At 38.1% G+C, this 21,653-nt stretch overlaps 1 protein-coding gene across 8 annotated transcripts in view; it reads left to right on the top strand.

Moving 5' to 3' along the window:
• LOC124162015 (histone lysine acetyltransferase CREBBP-like) overlaps positions 1–18,750 on the top strand; it is a 72,266-nt gene extending 53,516 nt beyond the window's left edge. For 5 of the 8 annotated variants that reach the window (XM_046538340.1, XM_046538337.1, XM_046538336.1 and 2 more), the window contains 11 exons: positions 343–558; positions 1,090–1,350; positions 1,825–1,990; positions 4,275–4,451; positions 7,147–7,407; positions 8,666–8,896; positions 9,154–9,273; positions 9,388–9,594; positions 9,845–10,237; positions 11,060–11,232; positions 15,470–18,750. In XM_046538340.1, the coding sequence (XP_046394296.1) occupies positions 343–558; positions 1,090–1,350; positions 1,825–1,990; positions 4,275–4,451; positions 7,147–7,407; positions 8,666–8,896; positions 9,154–9,273; positions 9,388–9,594; positions 9,845–10,237; positions 11,060–11,232; positions 15,470–17,027 (3,763 nt within the window). In that variant the 3' untranslated portion in view covers positions 17,028–18,750. The remainder of the gene's footprint in view (positions 1–342; positions 559–1,089; positions 1,351–1,824; positions 1,991–4,274; positions 4,452–7,146; positions 7,408–8,665; positions 8,897–9,153; positions 9,274–9,387; positions 9,595–9,844; positions 10,238–11,059; positions 11,233–15,469) is intronic. The other 3 variants (XM_046538341.1, XM_046538338.1, XM_046538335.1) reach the window with 2 other exon arrangements.
• Positions 18,751–21,653: the final 2,903 nt, after the last annotated feature.

The raw sequence follows: 21,653 nt of genomic DNA, 5'->3' as shown, positions 1-21,653 counted from the left end.
TTGGTTTCATTTGAGAAGCGAATTATTAGGGAAATTTATGAAACATTGTGATTTTTATTCTCATGGTATTGTTTTCCAACGTAGTGCTCATTTTCTTGATTTTAATTGTGAAAAGAGTTCAGGAAGGCGATCCTACCAGAACTACCGGTAATTATGACAACTTTTCCACAGATTGCAATTACCCCAACTGCTATTATTTACTTTCCTCATTAGCACATTTTCCTGGTTAGTAGGTTCATTTTTTGTGGTCCCTTCAGAAACGCACTAAGCAAGTTCTAATGTATTTTATATATATTATTATTGTGATTATGGTATTTCTTTTCACACTTATGATCTTTATAGGTTTGTTTGTGATAATTGCCTGAAGAAGAAAATGGTGAAAAGGAAAGATAACAAATTCACTGCAAAGAGGCTACCGACGACAAAATTAGGGTTGTATATTGAGAATAGGGTAAATAATTTCCTCAAGAAGAAGGAGGCTGGTGCTGGTGAGGTGGCCATCAGAGTTGTGTCCAGCTCTGATAAAATTGTTGAGGTGAAAGCTGGAATGAGGACCAAGTGAGTATTTCATTAATATTTTGTAGTCCCCTGGGACTTTTCTCAAAAGAATAAGCTCAGGGGTGTGACTTCAAAGCGTTTTTAAAGTGTGAATGCTAGAATCTTTTGAGCTAGACAACTTTAAAGTGTTTCAGATATTGAAACTGTATATTTGAGTGTTAAACTAATGAGTCATAAAAGAGCATGGTATATGTCATTTGTGAACATGAGGAAAAAGTTACTAGCTTATTCCATTTTTCAATATTTTTGGGCCATTTGAACACACTGTGAAAATGATGATAGAAGTGGAGAAGAAAAAGCTCAATGAAGGAATCATAAATATTCAATTATCTTGGTGTAGTATTTCCTCATAGTTACATGCCTAATGTAGTTGCATGTAATTTATTTGCAATTTTGTTATCCTATCTTAGATTTCTTGCTGTAAAAAATTAAATCCTTAAATTTTCTTCATCTACACTGTTTAGGAATCAAATTTTGATGCTAGAGATCCGAGTTCTGTATTTTATCAAACATTGTATTTTTTAATTCCAGATTTGTTGACAATGGGGATCTTCCAGATCAATTTCCATATCGAGCCAAAGCTTTATTTGCCTTTGAAGATATTGATGGTACTGATGTATGCTTTTTTGGCATGCATGTGCAGGAATATGGCTCTGAATGCCCCTGTCCCAATACCAGGAGAGTGTATATAGCATACTTAGATTCAGTTCATTTCTTTCGGCCTCGTCAATTTCGAACAGCTGTCTATCATGAAATCTTACTTGGCTACTTAGACTACGTGAAACAACTAGGGTGAGTAAAAACATTTTTCCATTTGATGTGACTTTCTTAGTTTTAGCTATTGGTATGACTTCCCATTCCATTCAATTCCATTTTGTATTTGAAAATATGAATGAGAAAGGTTTATCTTATGGTAAATGGTGATGATTTTTGTTCTAAGTTTTAAAAAAATAGCATCATGTAATCATGTGTTATCATTCCGTTAAATTTTATATGCATTATAAGTGAAAGTACTTATGAGTAAGTTGGCTTGGTAAAAGATATAAATTATTTTTTTAATGGCTTTTACTCCTTAGTATGAAGAAAAATTTATTGAAATGCTGTAGGTGTTTAATAATATTTTTTTATTAACTTTCCCTTCAACTTCTAATGAAATTCTCATGAGAAACCAGCCCCATTTTGTGGTTTTGCCCCATAATTTTTAGTTCAAATGCATATGGAGATTGGATTTTATTTTTACCTTTATCTTATTTCCACTGTCAATAGATACACAATGGCTCATATATGGGCTTGCCCACCGTCTGAAGGCGACGATTACATTTTCCACTGTCATCCTCCAGAGCAAAAGATTCCTAAACCGAAACGGCTTCAAGAATGGTACAAGAAAATGCTGGACAAAGGAATTATTGAACGGATAGTATTAGATTACAAGGTTTGTATATTTCAACAATGGTTGTGGAAACCTTTGCATCTTAAGTCCCATTCTTCATGAAATTAGATTAAGTGTATACCCTTAAGTTATTTTTGGTTGAAGACTAAACTTGAAAATTATATTTCTTGAAATATGCATGTATTCCAAGGTTTTTATACATGCTCTTTTAACTCTTTGCATTTTTACAGCTATTACCTTTGTTTTTATAGTCATTTGAAAGTGATTGTTAAAATCAGTGAATTAATATAGCTGGTCCTTGACTTTCACTCACAATGTGTTCCTAAATCCATGTACAAAAGGCGAACCATTGAGTTTCATACTAATTAGAGGTTACGTTCTAAAAAAGCGAAATATAGATATTAAAACCATATTTTTTGCATGGATTTTATTTTTATTAACTAATGTTTGGTAGTGAATTAATAAAATTCCTCGCATTACGCAATGCATTTCGAAAATATGCTGACAATGTAAATAACAGTTTAGAAAACAAGAATTCCAATGCAGGTACTAAGTGAAACTTCCTCTCGGTGTTTAAGTTGAAATTCAACTCAAAATGTCCATTATAAATAAAGAAACATAGCAAAATGCAATTTTTGAACCCTCACTCTTGATAGCTTTAAATATTGACACCATAATACCTTGGTGGGTGATATCTCATCACAGCATGTCTCGGGATCGCATATTTATTGCATTATCGTTGCTGGAAGTGTGAATGTCATACATGAATTAAACAGCACTCAAACGGAAAAACACTATTGGAAAGAAGCACTTTTATTTGTTAATTTTATTGAAAGCTGTGTCTAGTCAACTTTTTAAAAAATCTCTTTGATGAAGGCTGAACTACAGCTTTCTTCTTCTCCGTATAAAGGAGCATATAGCTAGCAATGTCTCTCTGTAAAAAAATACCTTAATTAAATTTAATGCTACCCTCAATCACATGTGCTCGTATTGTCCGCATATACTTCCATTTGAAACAGTTGATCGTTGGGATGCGCCGTTATTACTGTGGGAATTGCAAAAAATTACAGACAAACGTTCAACCGTCCAATTTTAGCGTACAAAAGTCAAGTATAAGGGGTCAATTGGGAACGTACAAAAGTGTGAATTGTACAAAAGTGGAGGACCACCTGTCTCGCATTTTGAATCATAAAAACTAGGGGTTGGACCGTGGATCATACCAGTGGATTCCATAGGATTTGATTGCAGATTTAAGTCCTTGCCATGTCTGTGCAATCCTTTCTTGTTAAGTGCAACGCATCTTTTTCTTAGGGTCTTAGCACTAAAAGAGGCTATTTTAAAATTGGGATGATTTGGATGCACACCCTAAATATTGACAGTGGGTTTTAAATTTAATAGAAACATCATATATTCCAATGACAACCATTGAAAAAGCTTATTTATCTAAAGAATTATAATTAAAAATATCTCTAATGATAGTCAGCCTCATTTCAAGTGGTTTTTCATTTAAAAAATAATCATATTTATTTTAAAATTGTCATTTCCTGCAAGTGGGTTAACCTAATGGAAAAAATGCTTCGAACTATGTATGTGATTTGGGGTTTGTCATGCATTCCTGGAGGATTAAGAATGTTTTTACCATTGGAAAGGCAAAAAAAATCTCCAGAAAGTAACTATGATTTGACTTAAAATGAATTATGTCAGTATTTATGTTTCATAATGTAAAAACAAGAAAAAATTGTGTGCGTTTCAATGATGATGCTTTTCATCAGATGTGAATTGGTCGTGAATTGTTAGCAGCTAACATTTTGGGAAGATAAAGATAATTTTTTCGAACTTTGTCACTCTGTCACAGAATGAAACATTCACAATGTTGCCATTCAGAGTAGGATACTAAATGAACCACTTTGTTTTGTAACTACCCGAACATCATGACTAGCATTTTTTTCTGGCCATTGCTGTAATGAATTATTGAGGATAAATATACTAACGTGAATATTTAAGGTAAATAATAATGTTAAGTTATTTGTAATGGGAGTAACTTCATATATACATGTGGCTTGTTCAGGTTTGATCAAGTGCAGGAAAGGAATCCATAATGTATTCTTGGCCCACCTCCAATTGGAATTCTTGCTTCTCTGCTATTTTAAAGAAATTGATGCTTGTTATTGAATGTGATAGCGGTAATGTTCTGACTTCAATATATTGCAAAAATGTGCACCAAGAAAAATTGATTATTATTACCATCTGTGAGCTGCTGGTGGCCATACCATCATAGTGGTCCATGTTTTAGAGATAATAATTGGTTTTTATTTTTGTCCTGCAGGACATATTGAAGCAGGCAATGGAGGACAAACTGAGCTCTGCTGCTGAACTGCCATATTTTGAGGGTGACTTTTGGCCAAATGTTTTAGAAGAAAGTATTAAAGAGTTAGATCAAGAGGAAGAAGAGAAAAGGAAGCAGGCTGAGGCTGCAGAAGCTGCTGCCGCAGCTGCTAATGCTGTAAGCTAATCATACCTCTTTGATGTCATAGGTTCTTATTGTGTTGTAAATTTTGGGGTTAAAATAAGTACTGCCATCCTTTTCAAGCACTTTGGGGGCTGGTAGACAGGTATATTAATTCTACTAGCGGGTGGTTATGAGGAAAACCTGAACAGTTGGAAGTTTGGAAAGTGAAGATGTTTGGAGCAGTTTACAATAGGACATGCCCACTGCAACTTATTCGATTGACTTAGTCACATTAGAATCGGCTATCTCTTTCATCTCCACCTACAGTTTGAGTCCTGTTACCTAGACCCCAAGATATTTGTATTATATTGAAGTTATTCAATTGGTCTGAGATCAGGGTGTTATTCTAATCGTAAGCGAACTGAAAAATTGAGTGTACAGTGGAACCTCGATCTATTGTTCCTGCATTAATCGTTTTCTTGCCTTTATCTTTTGCTATTCCTGGTCCCAAATAAAGTTCCATACAGAAAATTTAATTTTATCCCTGCATTTATCGTTCCCCAAAGTATTATTTTCCCATATCCATCGTTTGATAATAATGACAAAGTATTTACTATGTGTCATTTATAGCTTACAACGACAAGCTCTTAGTTTGAATCTTCCCTAAGAGATGGAACTACCTTAGGAAGAAGCTCAGTGCTATTGGATATTAACTATGTTGCACAATTCCCAAACTCTGCTACCCTCCTCCCATCAGCCCTTGGCTCCCCCGCTAATGCTTTTCTCCACTCCGAAACCAACTGAAAGGCCCTAGGTCATTGCAAATACGTGCACTAACAAATAAAAATACATTACATTTTGTCTCTCCTTTCCAGAGGTGAATTTCCCTCATGGAACTTCTTTTTATCAATGTTCTCTTCATTCCAACATTCTTTCCATTTAAGCATTCCCATCTCATACTGGTGTATTCCACAGTGAGGATATACCCTGAAAATGTCATGGTTGTATGGTCTTCAGTAGTTTGCTTTAATCTTGTTTAGTTTAAGCAAACTTTTGTTTGATTTGTTACAAACTGCCGTACATATAATTTCTTGGAAAAATTCCTTTCAGATATCACCCTGCAGGTGTATTCTGAAAGTGTCATATCATTGTCACCAGTAGTTTGCTTTTCTTGCAGAATGTGTTGGTAAATTTCATTGGGATAATCACAAAAATGTTGTAATCCAATTCAGAGAAAATTATTTTAATCGAATGTAAACTCGGGCATAAATGGGTTAAATCACAAGGCAAACAAGATAACTAGCAAACTTATATCCATGTAATGTGATAATTTGATGTCTCTTATCTGTAATATTTACAATAGAGACACTGAACCACTTCTTCACTTTTTTATTTAAAAAAATACCATTACTTTCAATGCACAGAGATTTCTGTGCAAGATTGCCTTTTCAACTGTAATCACCTGTTGAACTGAACTGCATTCTGTACCTGAAGATGGCTCTCTGTGCTGGAACGAGTGGTGTGTTTTACAGTGGAACCTCGATAAAACGACACCCCACGGTGCACCAATAAACACTCGCTATAGCGAATTGTCGCTTTACCGGAGGTGGCGCAAATAATAGCCAATATACCTAATATTACTCCTTTATTTTTATTTTCTCGCTTAGACCTGTTTGGTGTTTTTTTGGCCATGGTGTGTTCCATCAAATGCTTTCTATTCATGCAACTCATGGACGTGCGGGTATGCTGACGACTGCTTTCTGCCGCCTGAGGAACAAAAGAAGATCAAGCATTCGCGAATGCTAATGCTACAATATTTTCACCAAAATTAACTTATTTATCGAACGACAGTTTGCCACATAAATTTGAGACTGAGCACTCCATAAACTTCATTTCTAACAGATCGCTAGCAATTACAGAGATTAAAGAGTCTTGGTGTAAGTTTTTCCGGCGGTGAAACCCTCGCTATGGCGAGAGCCAACACCAAAAGGGCCTCGTAAAAACGAAATTTTTAACATGCTTATTACAGGATCAATTGACGGTGCTTTGGCTATCTCTCGTAGTAGCGGGGGTCTCGCTATAACCCGTACTCGCTTTAACGAGGTTCCACTGTATTTAAAAAAAGGGGGGAGTGTTAAATTATGAATATGATCCACTCTGTCACTCCACAATGCCATAATATTTCCAATGATATGTTGCACAAATTATGTGCACAAAAATGATTGAAAATGACCACCCTGCTTCATGATCTAAGAAATCAGCTATGATAACGATTTATCCTGAGAAATGCACGACTATTTCTAATATTAATTTCTATGGTATTTGTGTGGGCATACTATGATGTACCTCATGTCACTGAGGAAAGGTAGTACTAAGTTTCTGTTTCGAAAGTGGGTTGTTGTATTATTGGCTAAATTCATTTTTCTCATTAAGTGTTCAGGGTTAAAAAATTATATACAATCCAGGAGGAATATATTGTAAGGAGGAAATCAATACTGGCACAATTAATTCAGTGTGAATGTTAATTTGTCTATTTTTATCATTCTTCGTCATATTTTGTTTTAATGGCATTATGGTTCATGACTGGGAAATTTTTGTGGTGATTGGTGGTTGATGAAATGAATGTTAGAAGTGAAGTGACTTATGTATTATTTATGGGATGTAGAGTTTGTAGAGAGGATTCCATCAGTAACTCTGAACTTATTGTAAATAATGAGTGTTTTATCTCTCCTTATATATATAATCTCAGAAGAAGGCAGAAATCACAAATATGGAATTGTGTGAATTACAGGAGGATAGTGACCCAGGAACTGATGGAAAGAAGAAAGGACAGAAGAAAGCTAAGAAGTCGAATAAGTCAAAAGCTAATCAGAGAAAGAACAGCAAAAAGAGTAACACTCCTCAGACTGGGAATGATCTCTCTGCTAAGATATTTGCCACGATGGAAAAGCATAAGGAGGTGTTTTTTGTAATAAGGTTGCATTCTGCCCAGTCTGCTGCCAGCCTTGCTGTGAGTATAAACGCAGTTTTCTCTTTTAACATAAAAATCATCTGGTTGTATTTCATCAACAGATATTTCTATGATATAAGGGGTGTTAATATGGCAAGGATATATTATTGATTCCCGAATAGCCTCACAGTACCTTAAGCCTACCATACACGTTCCATCCCGGCCTCAAGGATAAGCCTTGAGGTGGGAACTGTGCAGTTTGGCCGGAGCCTCATTGGTTTCCTGTCCGGCTGACAATCTGCCTCTAGGAAACTACTCAGTTTGTTCGGACCTCATTAGGCCTTAGCCAGCAATAATGACTTTAATATTGATCAGCAGTTGCTTGACCTTAATTGATATGTATCAATTAATATTTTCACCTATCGCTGGTGCCCGTAATCCATAATTCTTCTCAAGTTGTTGTATTGTTCATGTTAGGATATTGTTGGTTTCAAATATGTAAACTGCATAGGCTGCTATGACTATACATTTCAAAATTTCAAATACAAAACATTCTATGTGGTTATACGGCATCAAACAACTTTTGGTCTGCTTTCAATGTACTTATTTTTTTGCTAATGAAGCAAAGTTTTTGAGTATGAATTTTTAGTTTAATGATTTATTGCCATTATCATGTGGTGGTGATTTTGATTTTTGTGAAATCTTCAGTTTTATTTAACTGAGAATCTAATTGGCATAATTCGTTATCTAAGTTCCAAGCCTTAGATGCCACATGGCAACAAGCTGTGAAAGCCTGTATGCAGTCTTCTTGAGCCCCAGGTCTTTTTATATTCTATAAAATGAAGATGTTTTCCTTGAGAAATTTGTGTCCATAGGGCAAAGAGACATGCAGACAAACATTATATGTTATGAGTAATTAACTGAAAAAGCCGTTAATTTTCAATGGGGTGGAATGGACATTAAGGTACACGATAGTTCCTCCCTTTTAGAAAAAAGCTGGATTGATGAGGCTGATATCTAGCATCTGAGTTGTGTTGCTAATTTCTCCTCAGCAAAAGATCTGTTTATTTCTCTGTGTGTAGGTATTTGAAGATACTCAGGAAATTTTATTTACAATTAAATTAATAAGTTAGTACAGATCGTATTTAATAATTGATTATGGCTATTGAACGTTATGGAATGGAGGTGTTTTCAGTTGTAGTATTCTTAATTCCTGGTCAGGTCAATTGTAAAGCATTCTTTCCCATTTTTTATGTGCTTGGTTGCAAAATAGAAGGAGAAAGTTTCTTATTCATTATATTTCATGCTTTTATTTTAGCCTATCCAAGATCCTGATCCATTTATCAATTGTGACCTAATGGATGGACGAGATGCTTTTCTAACCATGGCTCGTGAAAGGCATTATGAATTCTCTTCCCTAAGGCGTGCCAAGTATTCTTCCATGTCAATGTTGTATGAGTTGCACAATCAAGGCCAAGATCGTTTTGTTTACTCTTGCAATAGCTGCAAGACTCATGTGGAGACTCGATACCATTGTACAATATGTGATGTAAGTTTTAGCTTTTTTTGTACTATTTTTTTTTGTATGTATTCCTATTTCAGTGTTTATCATATGATAATGTTCCCTAGTGGCTTGATTTAAAAGCTGAGGACAAGTATCATATGTCAATGAGCTATTTATTTTTATTTTTTTCTTTGGAAAAATAATCTCAAATCTTTGGCAATATTCAATAAAAAGATAACTTTTGGCTCAGTGGTTTTAATTTTTTATTGCTTTTCTAATCTTGCCTCATGTGTCATTTTCAGGACTTTGACTTATGTGTTACTTGTTATGAAAAGGATGGTCATCCACATAAAATGGAAAAACTTGGCCTTGACCTTGATGACGGCTCATCACCTGCAGATCAGAAGCAAGCTAACCCACAGGTAAGTGCAGTTTGATTAGAGGCATAAATATTGTAGCCTCCTCAATTAATAGTACATATTGTGTTCATCCCAAAGAAAGTATGTGCAGTAGCTAACAATCCGGATTTTGTCTAGGAGGCAAGAAAGTTATCAATCCAGAGGTGTATCCAGTCATTAGTACACGCTTGTCAGTGCCGAGATGCCAACTGCAGGTTGCAGAGTTGCCAGAAGATGAAGAGAGTGGTTCAACATACCAAGATTTGCAAGAGGAAAACCAATGGTGGATGTCCTATTTGCAAGCAGTTAATTGCCCTGTGCTGTTACCATGCTAAACATTGTCAGGTAATTAATTATTACGTATTGGAATAATGTGTGATATTACTTAATATTTTAGGTAATGGAAAATTTTATGGTTCTAGGCATTTCAAAAAGTTAAACAATATTCATAATTGTGTAATTCCTACTGATGTATTAGCCATTGTCAGCATTTGTTCTTGCAAATCACGACTGTCAAGTAATAGTTGAGAATGTTGTCATAACATGACACTGAAGGTTGAAATTACTCATCGTTTTTTATTTTTTTTATTTTTAGGAAACAAAATGTCCTGTACCATTCTGTTCAAACATCAAGCATAAGTTGAAGCAGCAGCAACTTCAGCAGCGCTTACAACAGGCTCAGTTGCTGAGGCGTAGGATGGCTATGACCACTCAGAATTCGAGACCAGCCCCTGTTGCTCCAGGCACTCCAGGTGCCCCAGGCACCATGTTGCCTGGTGCTGCTGGTGTTGCAGGTGGCCCTCCTGGAGGAGCTCAAGTTGTTGGGGGTGGTGGTATGGCTGGAGGGGGCGGGATGTTGGGAGGCTGTGGCACAGGTGGCTCTCCTGGAACCATTCATCAGGGCCCGCCTCATAATCACCACCCAGGCATTGGGTTGAAGCCTGGCACTCAGCCACCTCCTGCTAATGTTCTACAAGTTGTGAAGCAGGCAAGTTTTTTGTCATATAGATAATCATTTTATACTCAAAGATTGCATTTCAATCCCTATGGCTGAGCAATCTTTTTTATACAGTTTACACAAAGAATATTTGTATTTACAAAATTGCATGCAGGCATTTTATTTAATCATAAGTGGTGGACTGAGCTGCAGATGGTCAGACATTTACATGATGCCATCCAGTCAGCCATAAGTATGACTCAGTGGGTGACACTCCAGTGTTGAGCGAAACTAGTTTTATACTGTGTAGCTTACCTTACTCCAGTCGCATCATACAGGTTACCATTTACGTATAAATTGAGTTTTATTATCTTCATTTCACTTGAGAAAAACTTCTGAAAAATGAAGCAAATTGTAAATTTTCTGTTGTGCGGGATGGAGGTCAGGTGTGACCCACTGTGCGGGTCATGCCATCGCATTATTGAAGTCATGGTAGGAAACATGTGTCATTGGGTATCCCTCACTCTTACATCATGGTTTTGATGTGAAATGTAATGGATAGGTAGCACCATTTATGGTGTCCCATCCTGTTGCTATTTTCAGGGAAATACGAGTGTGGAATTCACTAAGCAGTAAATTTATTGTTGTGAGAGATGATGTTCAAGATTTACTTAACTGTGATAACTCTCATTAACGTTGTTTTTATTACTCTCCACATGTAATTGCATTAGTATACCCAGCAAAAAATTAAGAATACTCATTTTATGTGATTCTCTCAACTCATTAGTGACATTGATATTTTAATTGTTATTAATGTTACTCCATCCTAATTTTTATGAAATTGACCAAATATTTTCTTCTTATTTTTATTAGGTCCAAGAAGAGGCAGCCAGGCAACAAGTTCCTGGTTATGGTAAAGTGAATCCTCCAATTGGAGTTGTTTCTCCAGTTATGCCACCACCCCAAATGCAGCGACCGATTGGAGGGCAAATGGTTCCTGGAGGTCCTGGTTCTATTCTTCCCAGTCTGGATCAGTGGAATTCTAGGTATTTTAATTTTTAATGACATTATTTTGTAAAAGTTCCAAGGTTTACACCTCCATGTGGGGGAATGGAAGAAAGTATGGAATACCTACTATGAAAAATGTGAATCTAGTTTCAAATGAACCAAAAGACTAAAGAGTCTATTCAAAATATTTAAGCTGTATTGCAATTTGCTAAGGAGAATATCATGTCATCTTCTTTGGAAAATGGCTGGAGTAGTAATAGATTTTAGAGAAATTAGGAATTGCTGAATATTTAGAAAGTCGGGTTCCATGGATCTCACCTAAAATATTCTGGATTGTATCGAATTACATGAAAATTACCTCTAACAAGGATTGTGTGAGCATAGTAATCATGGTAGCTGCAAGGATGGTATATCCAGGACTGCAATATATGAGTTGGTGGGAGTGAAAGAGTAACAAGGACTTCGAACTTAGGCCTCCCAGGCATTCTACTGACATGCTTCAATATGGCTTAGATAGAGCTTTTTGTTAGGAGTAAGCTTTAGCAGCTGCCCTTTAATTTCCCCAGAAAGTCAATCTAAGTACCCATTGGAAGGAAACAGTGAACCATTTTTGGTGTAGAAGTAGTTTTCATTTGACTCATTTTCCTACAATACCCGCTGCAGTTTCTGTAATTTCTTAGGATTTGCCCATACTCTTGTTTTGATCATTCATTGATTCCTTCAACACGCATCATTATTTTTAGAAGTACAGTAAGTTTCAATACCAGGTTTTTCAAAATAAAAGGAGGGCTTTTAATACTTTCTAATATATTAGTACAATAAACTTACAGCTATAAATACAGTGGAACCTCGATTTATCGTTTTTCAGGGGGATGGATGAAAAAAACGATGAATGCGGGAAAACGATCAATGCGGGATTGTTTGTCCGGGTTGCCTATGTCCCAGGAAACGCTGGATTTTTGCGAATTATGACATTCAATAGTGGATTCAAAAAAGATTTTAGCTGATTACAGGAACATTATTCCTTTATCGAAACACTTAGGTCATATTGTTGATTCGGATTATATCTCTTTCAAATATCCTGAAGGAAAACGCCGCCTTGCTAAAAAAATGTTTCACTCCACTCGGAATTTTCACTGCTATTATGCATTTCTGTTTGACGTAAAAATTCTTATCCATCAAATGCCATTTCAAGTACACGTATTTACGAGAGAAATGTGCGTGTTATGCCTCAAACAACTGATTTCGCCGTCGCAGTGATTGGCTATAGGATGTATCAAGAAGGCCAAAAATAGTTTATTATTTGAAACGTTCCTTTCTTGCAATTAAATTTTTAAAATGATTGAGGCAATGTGGCGTTAATCGTCAGCGGCACGCCCACCTGATCCTCGGCTTCATCCCACCTCTTGTTTTCACCAAGGATCTCGCTCTACCCCCACCCCTGCCGTCATGTACTAGCGGACATAACGAGGCGTGCTGTAATATTCTCGCATTTCTAGCCCGGATTTTCTTCGTCTTCAATTATTTTCAGTCTATCCTTTAAAGTTCTCACTTGTGCCTTCGGAATGGCCATGGTCCGAAGACGAATAAGAATAAAACTAATAAAAATGAAACCGGACTCTATTGAACCCACACGGAAAACATTCGCCGGTTTTAAGTCAACCCACCCGGGAAAGTACGGAACCACTCGTACGAGGTGAAGTTCGGCACTAATGCTATCGCGTACGGCGTAAGCAGAGCTTACTGCAGAGGGTGAAGCATGACCATATGACTGCGCAATTAAATTTTTTATCCTATAGAGAAGGCAACTTACCCACTCATTTATAACAATAAGTAGCGTAGCTCTAGATGAGCAGATGAATTCAGATTGCTAGTAGGGAGAAACAAAATATCCTGAGAAGACAACGCTTCGTTAGCACCTCAGACAGGTGAGACTTGTAGCATAACTCGTAAATTGTAACCAGACGCCCTGTTTTCGAAAAAAAATCCGCTTCAACTGCCGTGAAGCTCACTATCAGCTGCGAGGATATCGATATTCGACAGAAATCACCATCTTATTATACCAACTATTTTCTTGCTTATAATGGTTAATTAACGTTAGAAATACGTCGTGTTTGGTATCATTCTTTTTTGAATTACGTGCACATCACTAATATCTCAATATAATAGAAGTATAATACCAATTGCCGAAATTCAATTTTACACACCTTTTGGGCTAATAGGTGATTCATGCAGCAGTTGACATCCAGAGGTGGGGATCCTAAAAGCAGGTCAGCTAAAAAAAAGTCAGCCGTCGAGAAAGGGGGAAGCGTGAATAAGGTTTCTTTTGTTCTCGAGGAACTTGATATTTTCTTTCGAAGCTAAGGTCTTCGTAATACGATCCCTGCTCGAGCTGGGATCTTTTTTTTATTTCGGAGAAGAGGAAAGCTTCAGACGGGGAGAGGTGAGTGCTGAATGGAGGGGGATACCGGATCTTGGGAAATGGGATAATGTGACTATCCCACGGCACTCAGCTTCTCCCTATCGTATTTCTATCTCCTGGGGAAGATTCAAACTATGTGTCTGTCGTTATTAGCCATAAATAACACGTAGTAAACACTTCGTCTCATTTTCGTCAAACGATAAATGCGGGAAAATTATACGACGGGACCGCGATCTTCAAACGATAAATGCGGGAAAACGATACTTCGGGGAACGATATATGCGGGAAAAAATTACATTGTCCTTATGGAACTTAATTTGGGACCAAGAGCGGCGAACGATGAATGCGGGAAAACGATGAATGCGGGAACGATAAATCGGGGTTCCACTGTAATACATGAAATGAAAGAGCAACTTAGACGGTTTTACATGAAAGCCTACAAGTGTTCAATGTGTGCACCAGTTGGCACACGTTAAGATGATATGCGAGTTCTTCCCAAAAGGTTATGATAAGTGTCTCTCGAGTAATTGCTGTAACGGCTGCTTCTATCCTATTTCTTTATTCGGAAAAGTCTGCTGGTTGTGGAGGTAAGATTTTGTTATCACCTGGAGGATCACAGCCAAACTCAGTAGAGAAGGCACGTTGCACAGTAACTATAGATTCTGTCTTTGCAAACTGCAAAACACATAAAGCTTTCTTTTTATAAGTAGTCATCTTTGTTACTTGCGCTTTGAAAAGGATGGCGGCGTAAACATTGGCTGCGCATGCGCTTTGTGGCCAACAAACAAAACTGCTCGAGTAGCTCTCTCATTTGATGTATCATTTAAGCTTTAAGATAAGTGTAATAAATATTATAAAGTTAAAACCCCACTTCATTTTTAAACACCTGGTATTTTCTATTTCATTTAAGTGCCAAGATGTATGGGAATTCTCAAAAAATTATCTGGAGTGGAAGAGTATGTGATTAAATTGATTTTAAGAGTGTAGTGATGAAATATAAAAACGTTCAAGGTACTAGAAACCTCTTTGTGACAAACTTCTTTGCTGCAGGTAACTCATAGTTTTTTTTTCTGTGGAGCAGATTCTTGGGTTCCGTCAGCATAGTCATTTTGATGGCAAAGTTTCACCTTTTGTGCTGTAAGTGAAACATCACCATCACAATGACTGGAAGGATGGAATCTGGAAATCTGCTCTACTGGAAACCTGAACACTGCAAAAACTTATATCAGAAACTCTTTTCAAACAGAGTTTATTCTAAAGCTACATAACATCACTGCTTAAAGTAGGTAATGTAAACAAGTTTTCTAATTGGATGTTGTAATGAAATTGTATCCATTTCTGAGTCAGTCACGCAAGAGGCTTCATGCAATATAGATCTCAGTGTTTGAATATTTATGCAGCTTCTTTTATCTATCTTGTAAGTTCCTTTCCGAAATGCTGCGTGGAAAACCTTTTTCCTTTAACATTTCTCTCCTGATACTGGGAGTGTTATTATTAATATATATTTTATAGATTTTTCGATCATAAATATTGTCTTGACATTTTTTTCTAGATATTGTTAATATTCTCTTGATAATGCTCCCAGTTAGAGCAGAGAAACATTGAGCAAAAAATGTTTTCCACGCAGCATTTCCTGATATGAACTTACAAGATAGTTTTCTGTGCTTTCTTTTTGGCTTTGGTTCTGACTCTGGACCCCAAGCTCTAAAACTGGTAGAGCCAGAGATTTGAAGGCACACGCATTTTAACCTTTTGAATATTATGTGTTCACTAGAAAGTATTTTTAAAGAAACACCGTAACCCTATCAATAAACAATGTATGCAAATGTATTAACTAATGTTTCCATTTTTAGGTTTCCTGGTGGTATGCAGCAAAATTCTGGTATCAGGCAGACAGCACCCAACCAATTGATTCCTCAGCAAACTGTTCAAGGGAATCTGTTGACGGTAGGAATGGGTGGAGTTCATCCAGCTGGTGGAGCTCAGGAAGGTCCACCTAGTCTTGCTGTTGCATCTGGTGGTGTTTCACAACCAGCAAAGCAGGCACTTCACCAACTCTTGTACACACTCAAGAAGCCGAATACCCCTGAACAGCAGAATCAGATATTGCAGATTCTGAAAAAGAATCCTCAGTTGATGGCTGCTTTCTTGAAACAGAGGCATATCCAGCAGCAGCAACAAGGAATGCAGCAACAACAGCACCAGCAGCCGATGCAGGCCCAGCAACAACAGCAGCAGATGCTACAGCAACAGCAACAACAGCAGCAACAGCAACAACAGCAGCAGCAACAACAGCAGCAGATGCAAGCGGGAATGCAAGGGGTAGGAATGCAGCCAAGGATGCAGATGCCAGGTGGAGGAGGGGGTATGCAGATGCAAGGCGGTGGACCCCCAGGCATGATGGTGGCCCAAGGCAACTCTGTTCAAGTGGGTGGTATGCAGCAGCAACAGCAACAGGTTAGCATGGTTGGCGGCCCAGGCCAATCGCAAATGATGACACAGCAGCAGAGTTGGTACAAGCACCAGTTCATGGCCATGCAGAGGCAACAGCAACAACAACAGCAGCAGCATCAGCAACAAGGTGGGTTCCAACAACCTCCAACACCACCTTATGGCCAGCGGCCACCCAGGCAGCCACATCCTGGGTCCATGGCATTTGCTCAGCAGCAACAGCAGCATGGTGGATTTCAGCAAAGCCCTGGTGGTGGTCCTGACGGGTATGGTGCAGGCCCTCAAGGACCGCCCCAGTTTCAGGGGCAGCCGAATGCGCAGGCTGCAGCGATGCTTTTGCAGCAGCAGCAAGCTGTTGCGTCAGCTCAGCAGCAGCAGGGCCTCAAACCCACCCCCCCGCCGATGTCCCCCGGCCAGGGTATGATGGGACCCCCGAATCCTTCTCAGGTTCAACAGCAGCAGCAACAGCAGCAGCAGTTGATGCAGCAGGTGCGTTCCCCTCCCCCCACGCTCTCACAAGCAGTGCGCTCGCCCCAGCCAAACCCCTCGCCGCGAGGAGCTGGTGGGGGTGGCATGGTAGTTGGACAAGGGCAGGGAGGCATGATCCCATCCCCGCGAAACCAGCCCATTCCCTCTCCTCGCTCGCAGCCCGTCCCTTCACCCCATCACCACACGCCTACGCCAACCCATTCACCTCATCCCGGCATGCCTGCCCCAGGCAGTGGACCAGACAGTGGGGGACTGGGAAGTAGTGAGATGATGCTCTCGCAGTTGGCGGGTGGTGGGCATGGTGGGGCTGGGGGTGGTGGTGTTGTGGGAATGCCCCATCCGAGTCCGGCTGGTCCAGGACAATTAGGCTTAGGTGGACCTGGTGCTGGGCCTGGTGGTGTAGGTGGTGAGTCTGATATGACTCCAATGACTCCTCAGGACCAACTGTCCAAATTTGTTGAACAATTGTAGTACCCGCCAAATTGTAAGAATTGAAAGCTGACCATCATTTTTGTATTTGAAACAAATTGTGTTCAGGTGCATCACCCCAACATCTATGGAGAATGTGCGCTGATATTGAGGATTCAATTTTTATTCCCCCACCCCGCCTCTTGTGAGCCCTTGTTCCCCTGTGGAAATCGTCTTTCTGGGCTGTGGATAATTACAGTGACTTAAAAAGTGTAAATAGTGTGTGATTTGTTATTCCTGAGGATGGAGCATTTGGGAGTCTTAAAAAAGTATTGGCTATGTGAGGCTGTGTTAGTGCTGAATTAAAGATTGTGAACAAATTTAAAAAGCAATTGCACACAGGTGCAATTTGTTTATTTTATAATCTTTGCAATTACTGGTCTGTAGAAGAGTGAAATTGCAAAAATGTTGTCGTAATATTATGAAGTTGATAAAACTGTGTGCGTTTTTCTAAGTAAATCTTGTTTACATTGCTGTAAGAGTTAACACATTTGTATAGTTAGTTACTATGGAACCTTGAAATGCAGTCACAACACTAGTTAAATCCCCATGATAATAGTTTTTCTTGTTTGCCACAAGGCCTCTCCTGTGCTTGCTCCTTAGAGAATTTTGTCAGTAGTGCTATCATTACCCCTCTTGAAACCTCTTTTCAAATGAAGACTTAATTTTGCTGTAAAATATGCGAGGACAAAACATTTCAGCTTATGGTGGTAGTTATTTGGTGTAAACAAGATGAGGGCCCGAGTCAAGATGGACATCTATTTAAGTCTTGGAACTCCCTTTACAAATTTCACCCCTAAGACTGTTGTGTGGTGCTTTTCTTTGCACACGGAAACTTTCAACAGCACGGAAAAAAATGGATTGTGGGAACGGTATTTTTTGTCTCGAGAAGCTGTGGTGCCCTTGAGATTGCCAGTGATTTCAACATCAAGGAAAATTTTCATTTTCATAGGAATGCCACTAATTCATGAATCATGCCTATAACATTTATAAAATAATGTTTAAATATGAAAGATCTCAGATTCTTGATGTTGCGGAAAGGAATGAGGAGGTGAAATCACTGAATAATTGGGCCAGTTGGTGGTTGTGAAGAAGAAGAAAGAAAAAACAGGTGGTTGCCTGGGAAGACTTGCATTCTGAGCCTTTATTTGGCTTAAAGTGACTTTCTTAAGGCTGCTGTTGACGCAAGGGGATTCAAACTGTTTGGCACTCATCACCCATCTGGTTGTATGAAACTTACCCCATGTTTCCTTTAATTGTATATGTATATTTTTTTCTATAAAATGACAAAAAAATCTTCACCATTACATTCCACCAAAGTGTTTCCTGCAATTTTGAAGGGTGTATTGTGCTGTGCAGTTTGACCTTTTGGTTTGGATTGCACTGTGATTCCCGTGTCTGCCCACCTGTGCAATACCTAATATTTCCTTATTTATTATGGATGGTAGCATGTTTAGTGTAGTGATCAATATTTGAAGCGCTCAATGTACAGTGTAAAGTGTTACTTCAGTTTGTACATAACTACAGAATACAGTAATATCTAAAAGTTGCAAAGTTATTTCTAATTATTATTACCGAATCATATTTGAGATTTGTTTTCCCATGTTATAAATAAGGCTTTTATGTAAAAACTGAATCAAAAGACATTGCAAATTTGGATATTTCTGTTTTCTGGAGTATATGGTCAAGAGCATTTGATGATTTTATAATAAATCTTGACAAAATATTCGGCTGATTTTCTTATGCAGACTTATTCTGAAAACCTACCTTTCTGATACTTTTTTGCTCTCAGTTGCGTTTAAAATTTTTTCTTCTGGTTGACAATTATACCTATACATATTGGCTGATGGGGTCATTCACTGATATTTAGAATCGTAATTTATGAAAAGAATCCATTAGATGGAAGGGAAAGGTATGTAATGATGGAAAATAATTCTTCCTCATTCAGACATATGTACTGTCCAAAGTAAAAAGTATTTGCAAGTTTCAGTCCCCTTTTCATGAGTGTGTGACATCATTAGATTCAGTTCATTAACATGTTCAGGAAGTTCCCCTTGCCAAACCTGCAACAATGAATATATCAGGGAAAGCAGTCTTATCAGTTAAAGCCTGAATTGGATAACAAACTATGGCATGCCATTTGACTTGTGCAACCTCTGATGTCAGCAGTAGCAGAGCTCAGAACTTGATCTACTCCAAAAAAATAAAAGATTGCAGAAGTGAAAAATGTTTAAACCCTGGCTAACATGCAAGGCATCGGAGATAAGGAAGTGCAGGAAAACTTAAATGGGGACTGTGGCTTCAAAACCAACCACACATGGGATCCTACTTTCTTTTGTAGTAAAAAAACTCCCACCCCTCCCTTTCCAACCTCTCCCCTTCCAAGAAAGTTTATGAAACCCTCCACTGAAATTAAAACTGAATTATTCCCTTTAAAAAAGTGATCAGAAACAGGCACGAAATGCTGGGCAATAACCAATATAGTACGTGCGAGTTGTACTTCAGAAAAACTGAATACAACAAATAACCTTGCAAAGCAGATGCAAGAGGCCAGTGAGTAGCTGAGATGTGGTGAACTGCTTGGCAGGGGTCTTTCACGTAATCAATTTATGTGCAAGAGTGTTAAGATTTATATATTATTTTCATTGCAAATTGCTGTGATGAATAGGAAAATACGGGTCTCTTCAATGTTTCAATTCCTATGACAATCAATGGTGAAAGAGCCCGTATTGTTGTACTGACCATTTCCATTAAATTTCATACAGGCCCCTATGAGAAGTGTAGGGATTGTGGATATTTCTTGAAAAAAATTAATTTAGTTGATTCCAAAGAAGTGATTTACAAATTGGCCTGTAATGACTTTCCAACCTGTATTTAAGTTGCACTTATGGAAAAAATCACCATTCTGGCAAGCGTGGGAAAACATGGAATTTTCAAGTATGAACCTCAGTTGAACGACCTATTGTACTACTTTTTGGTAAATGACAAAAGGAAGTTTCCTTGGGATAATAACATGCACTTCTATGAGAAGTCACTCAATTTTAAAGGCTGTTTTACAAGGGTACGTCATTGTGCAATCGGATGTATGTACGAAGGTGCAATCAAAATTTTGTCGTGTAAAGTGGTGAATCTTTAGAACACATGCAAAAATTCATGAGTGTGAGATAGCAAAATAGCCCCTGATCTAATTCCAAGCTTGCATTCTTGATATTTCGACACGTTTTTAGGGCTAATCTGCGCAATTACGTTATAACCTCTTCCACTGATTTCTTGGTCACATACTATCCTACACATTTTGTTCCCTGCCACTTATGAGGCATAATGACCTAAAACTAAAAATTAAAATGCCTTACAAAATAAAGCTTAAAGTAATAGTGCCTGGGGGAAGTGGGACACTGTCCCATTCCTCTCACATATCTGATGTTCCAGACCTCCCTTAAAGGCCTGCATTTTGTATTTCACAGGTATTAATAGGCTTTAAGAAGCAACTAGATGTTATTGAAATTACCAGTTATACACCCGAAGGACATGCATTTGCATCAGTGCTTCCAGTGAGAGAAAGTCATAATTATAATAATAGAAATTATAAGTTAAAGCATCTCATGAAAGTTACCAAAATTGGTGTGAAAACCAATATCCTCTTCTTCACTTACATTCATAGAAGTGAGCCAGGAGCCATTTTATGAGGAAATGCAGCTACTGCTTCTCATGCATGTGAGAAAAGCAAGAGCTAACAGACTTAAATCAAAAGAGGGAAATTTGAACTCCCTTACCTCCCACTGACCCATTCCCCCCTTATTTCCCCTACAAGCTTTTATATATTTCTTGTTGGTAGTCAAATACTTGAAAGGCACCCATGCATAATATTTCATCTTAAAGAGAAAAATACTTACTATTCACGACTTCAGCCTAACCAGATTGAAACTTTCTCTTTCTAGCCTGTTATTATTCTATCCAAGAACCTTTTTTTCTTCCACCCTTTTTCCCAGCTAGCTATCCTTCCCTGCTCTATCATGGCTTTACCATCCATCATCCACACTTTATCTGCATTAATTCCTTCTCTTGCAGTTCTGTCTTCTTACCCATAATCTCGAGAACTTCACCATTCCCATCTCTCCTCTCATTCTGTCTTACCTTCTCCATTTTCCTCCATACCACACTGCGAATGTCTCCAGTCTATTTATTATAAGTCTACAATCCTTAGATTGCATTGATGCAGCTCTCCATTCTACTATCCTGCCTGCTGGCCATATCATAGTGATGTATTTCTTATCTTTTTCATCCTTAATAACCTGCACTGGTTGTTTTCTTGGTTACAGGAACAGTAAGTTTACGTAATTCACTCAGGGTCATCCCATGCCCTTCTTCCCATCCACCTGTCCTCCTACGATTGTTTTCATCAGGCCATCATGATGTGGCTAACTAAATTGTCCTGTCTTATGCTCAAGGTTTGAAGGCTTCTCGATCTTTTCTCCAACTCCTCTTAGCACTTCCTCAATACTACTCGGTCAATCCATTTTATCTTCATCCGTCTACTGTTGCACCACAATTGAAATGCTTCCACTTTTGACTTCTATGCAGTTGAAAACATCCAAGCCTCACTCCCTTACAAACACTTGCTCTATATTT

Source organism: Ischnura elegans, chromosome 7 (genome assembly GCF_921293095.1).
Source record: "Ischnura elegans chromosome 7, ioIscEleg1.1, whole genome shotgun sequence".
Lineage (NCBI taxonomy): Eukaryota > Metazoa > Arthropoda > Insecta > Odonata > Coenagrionidae > Ischnura > Ischnura elegans.
Note: the sequence above shows the minus strand (reverse complement) of the source record. Positions and strands in the feature narration are given on the sequence as shown.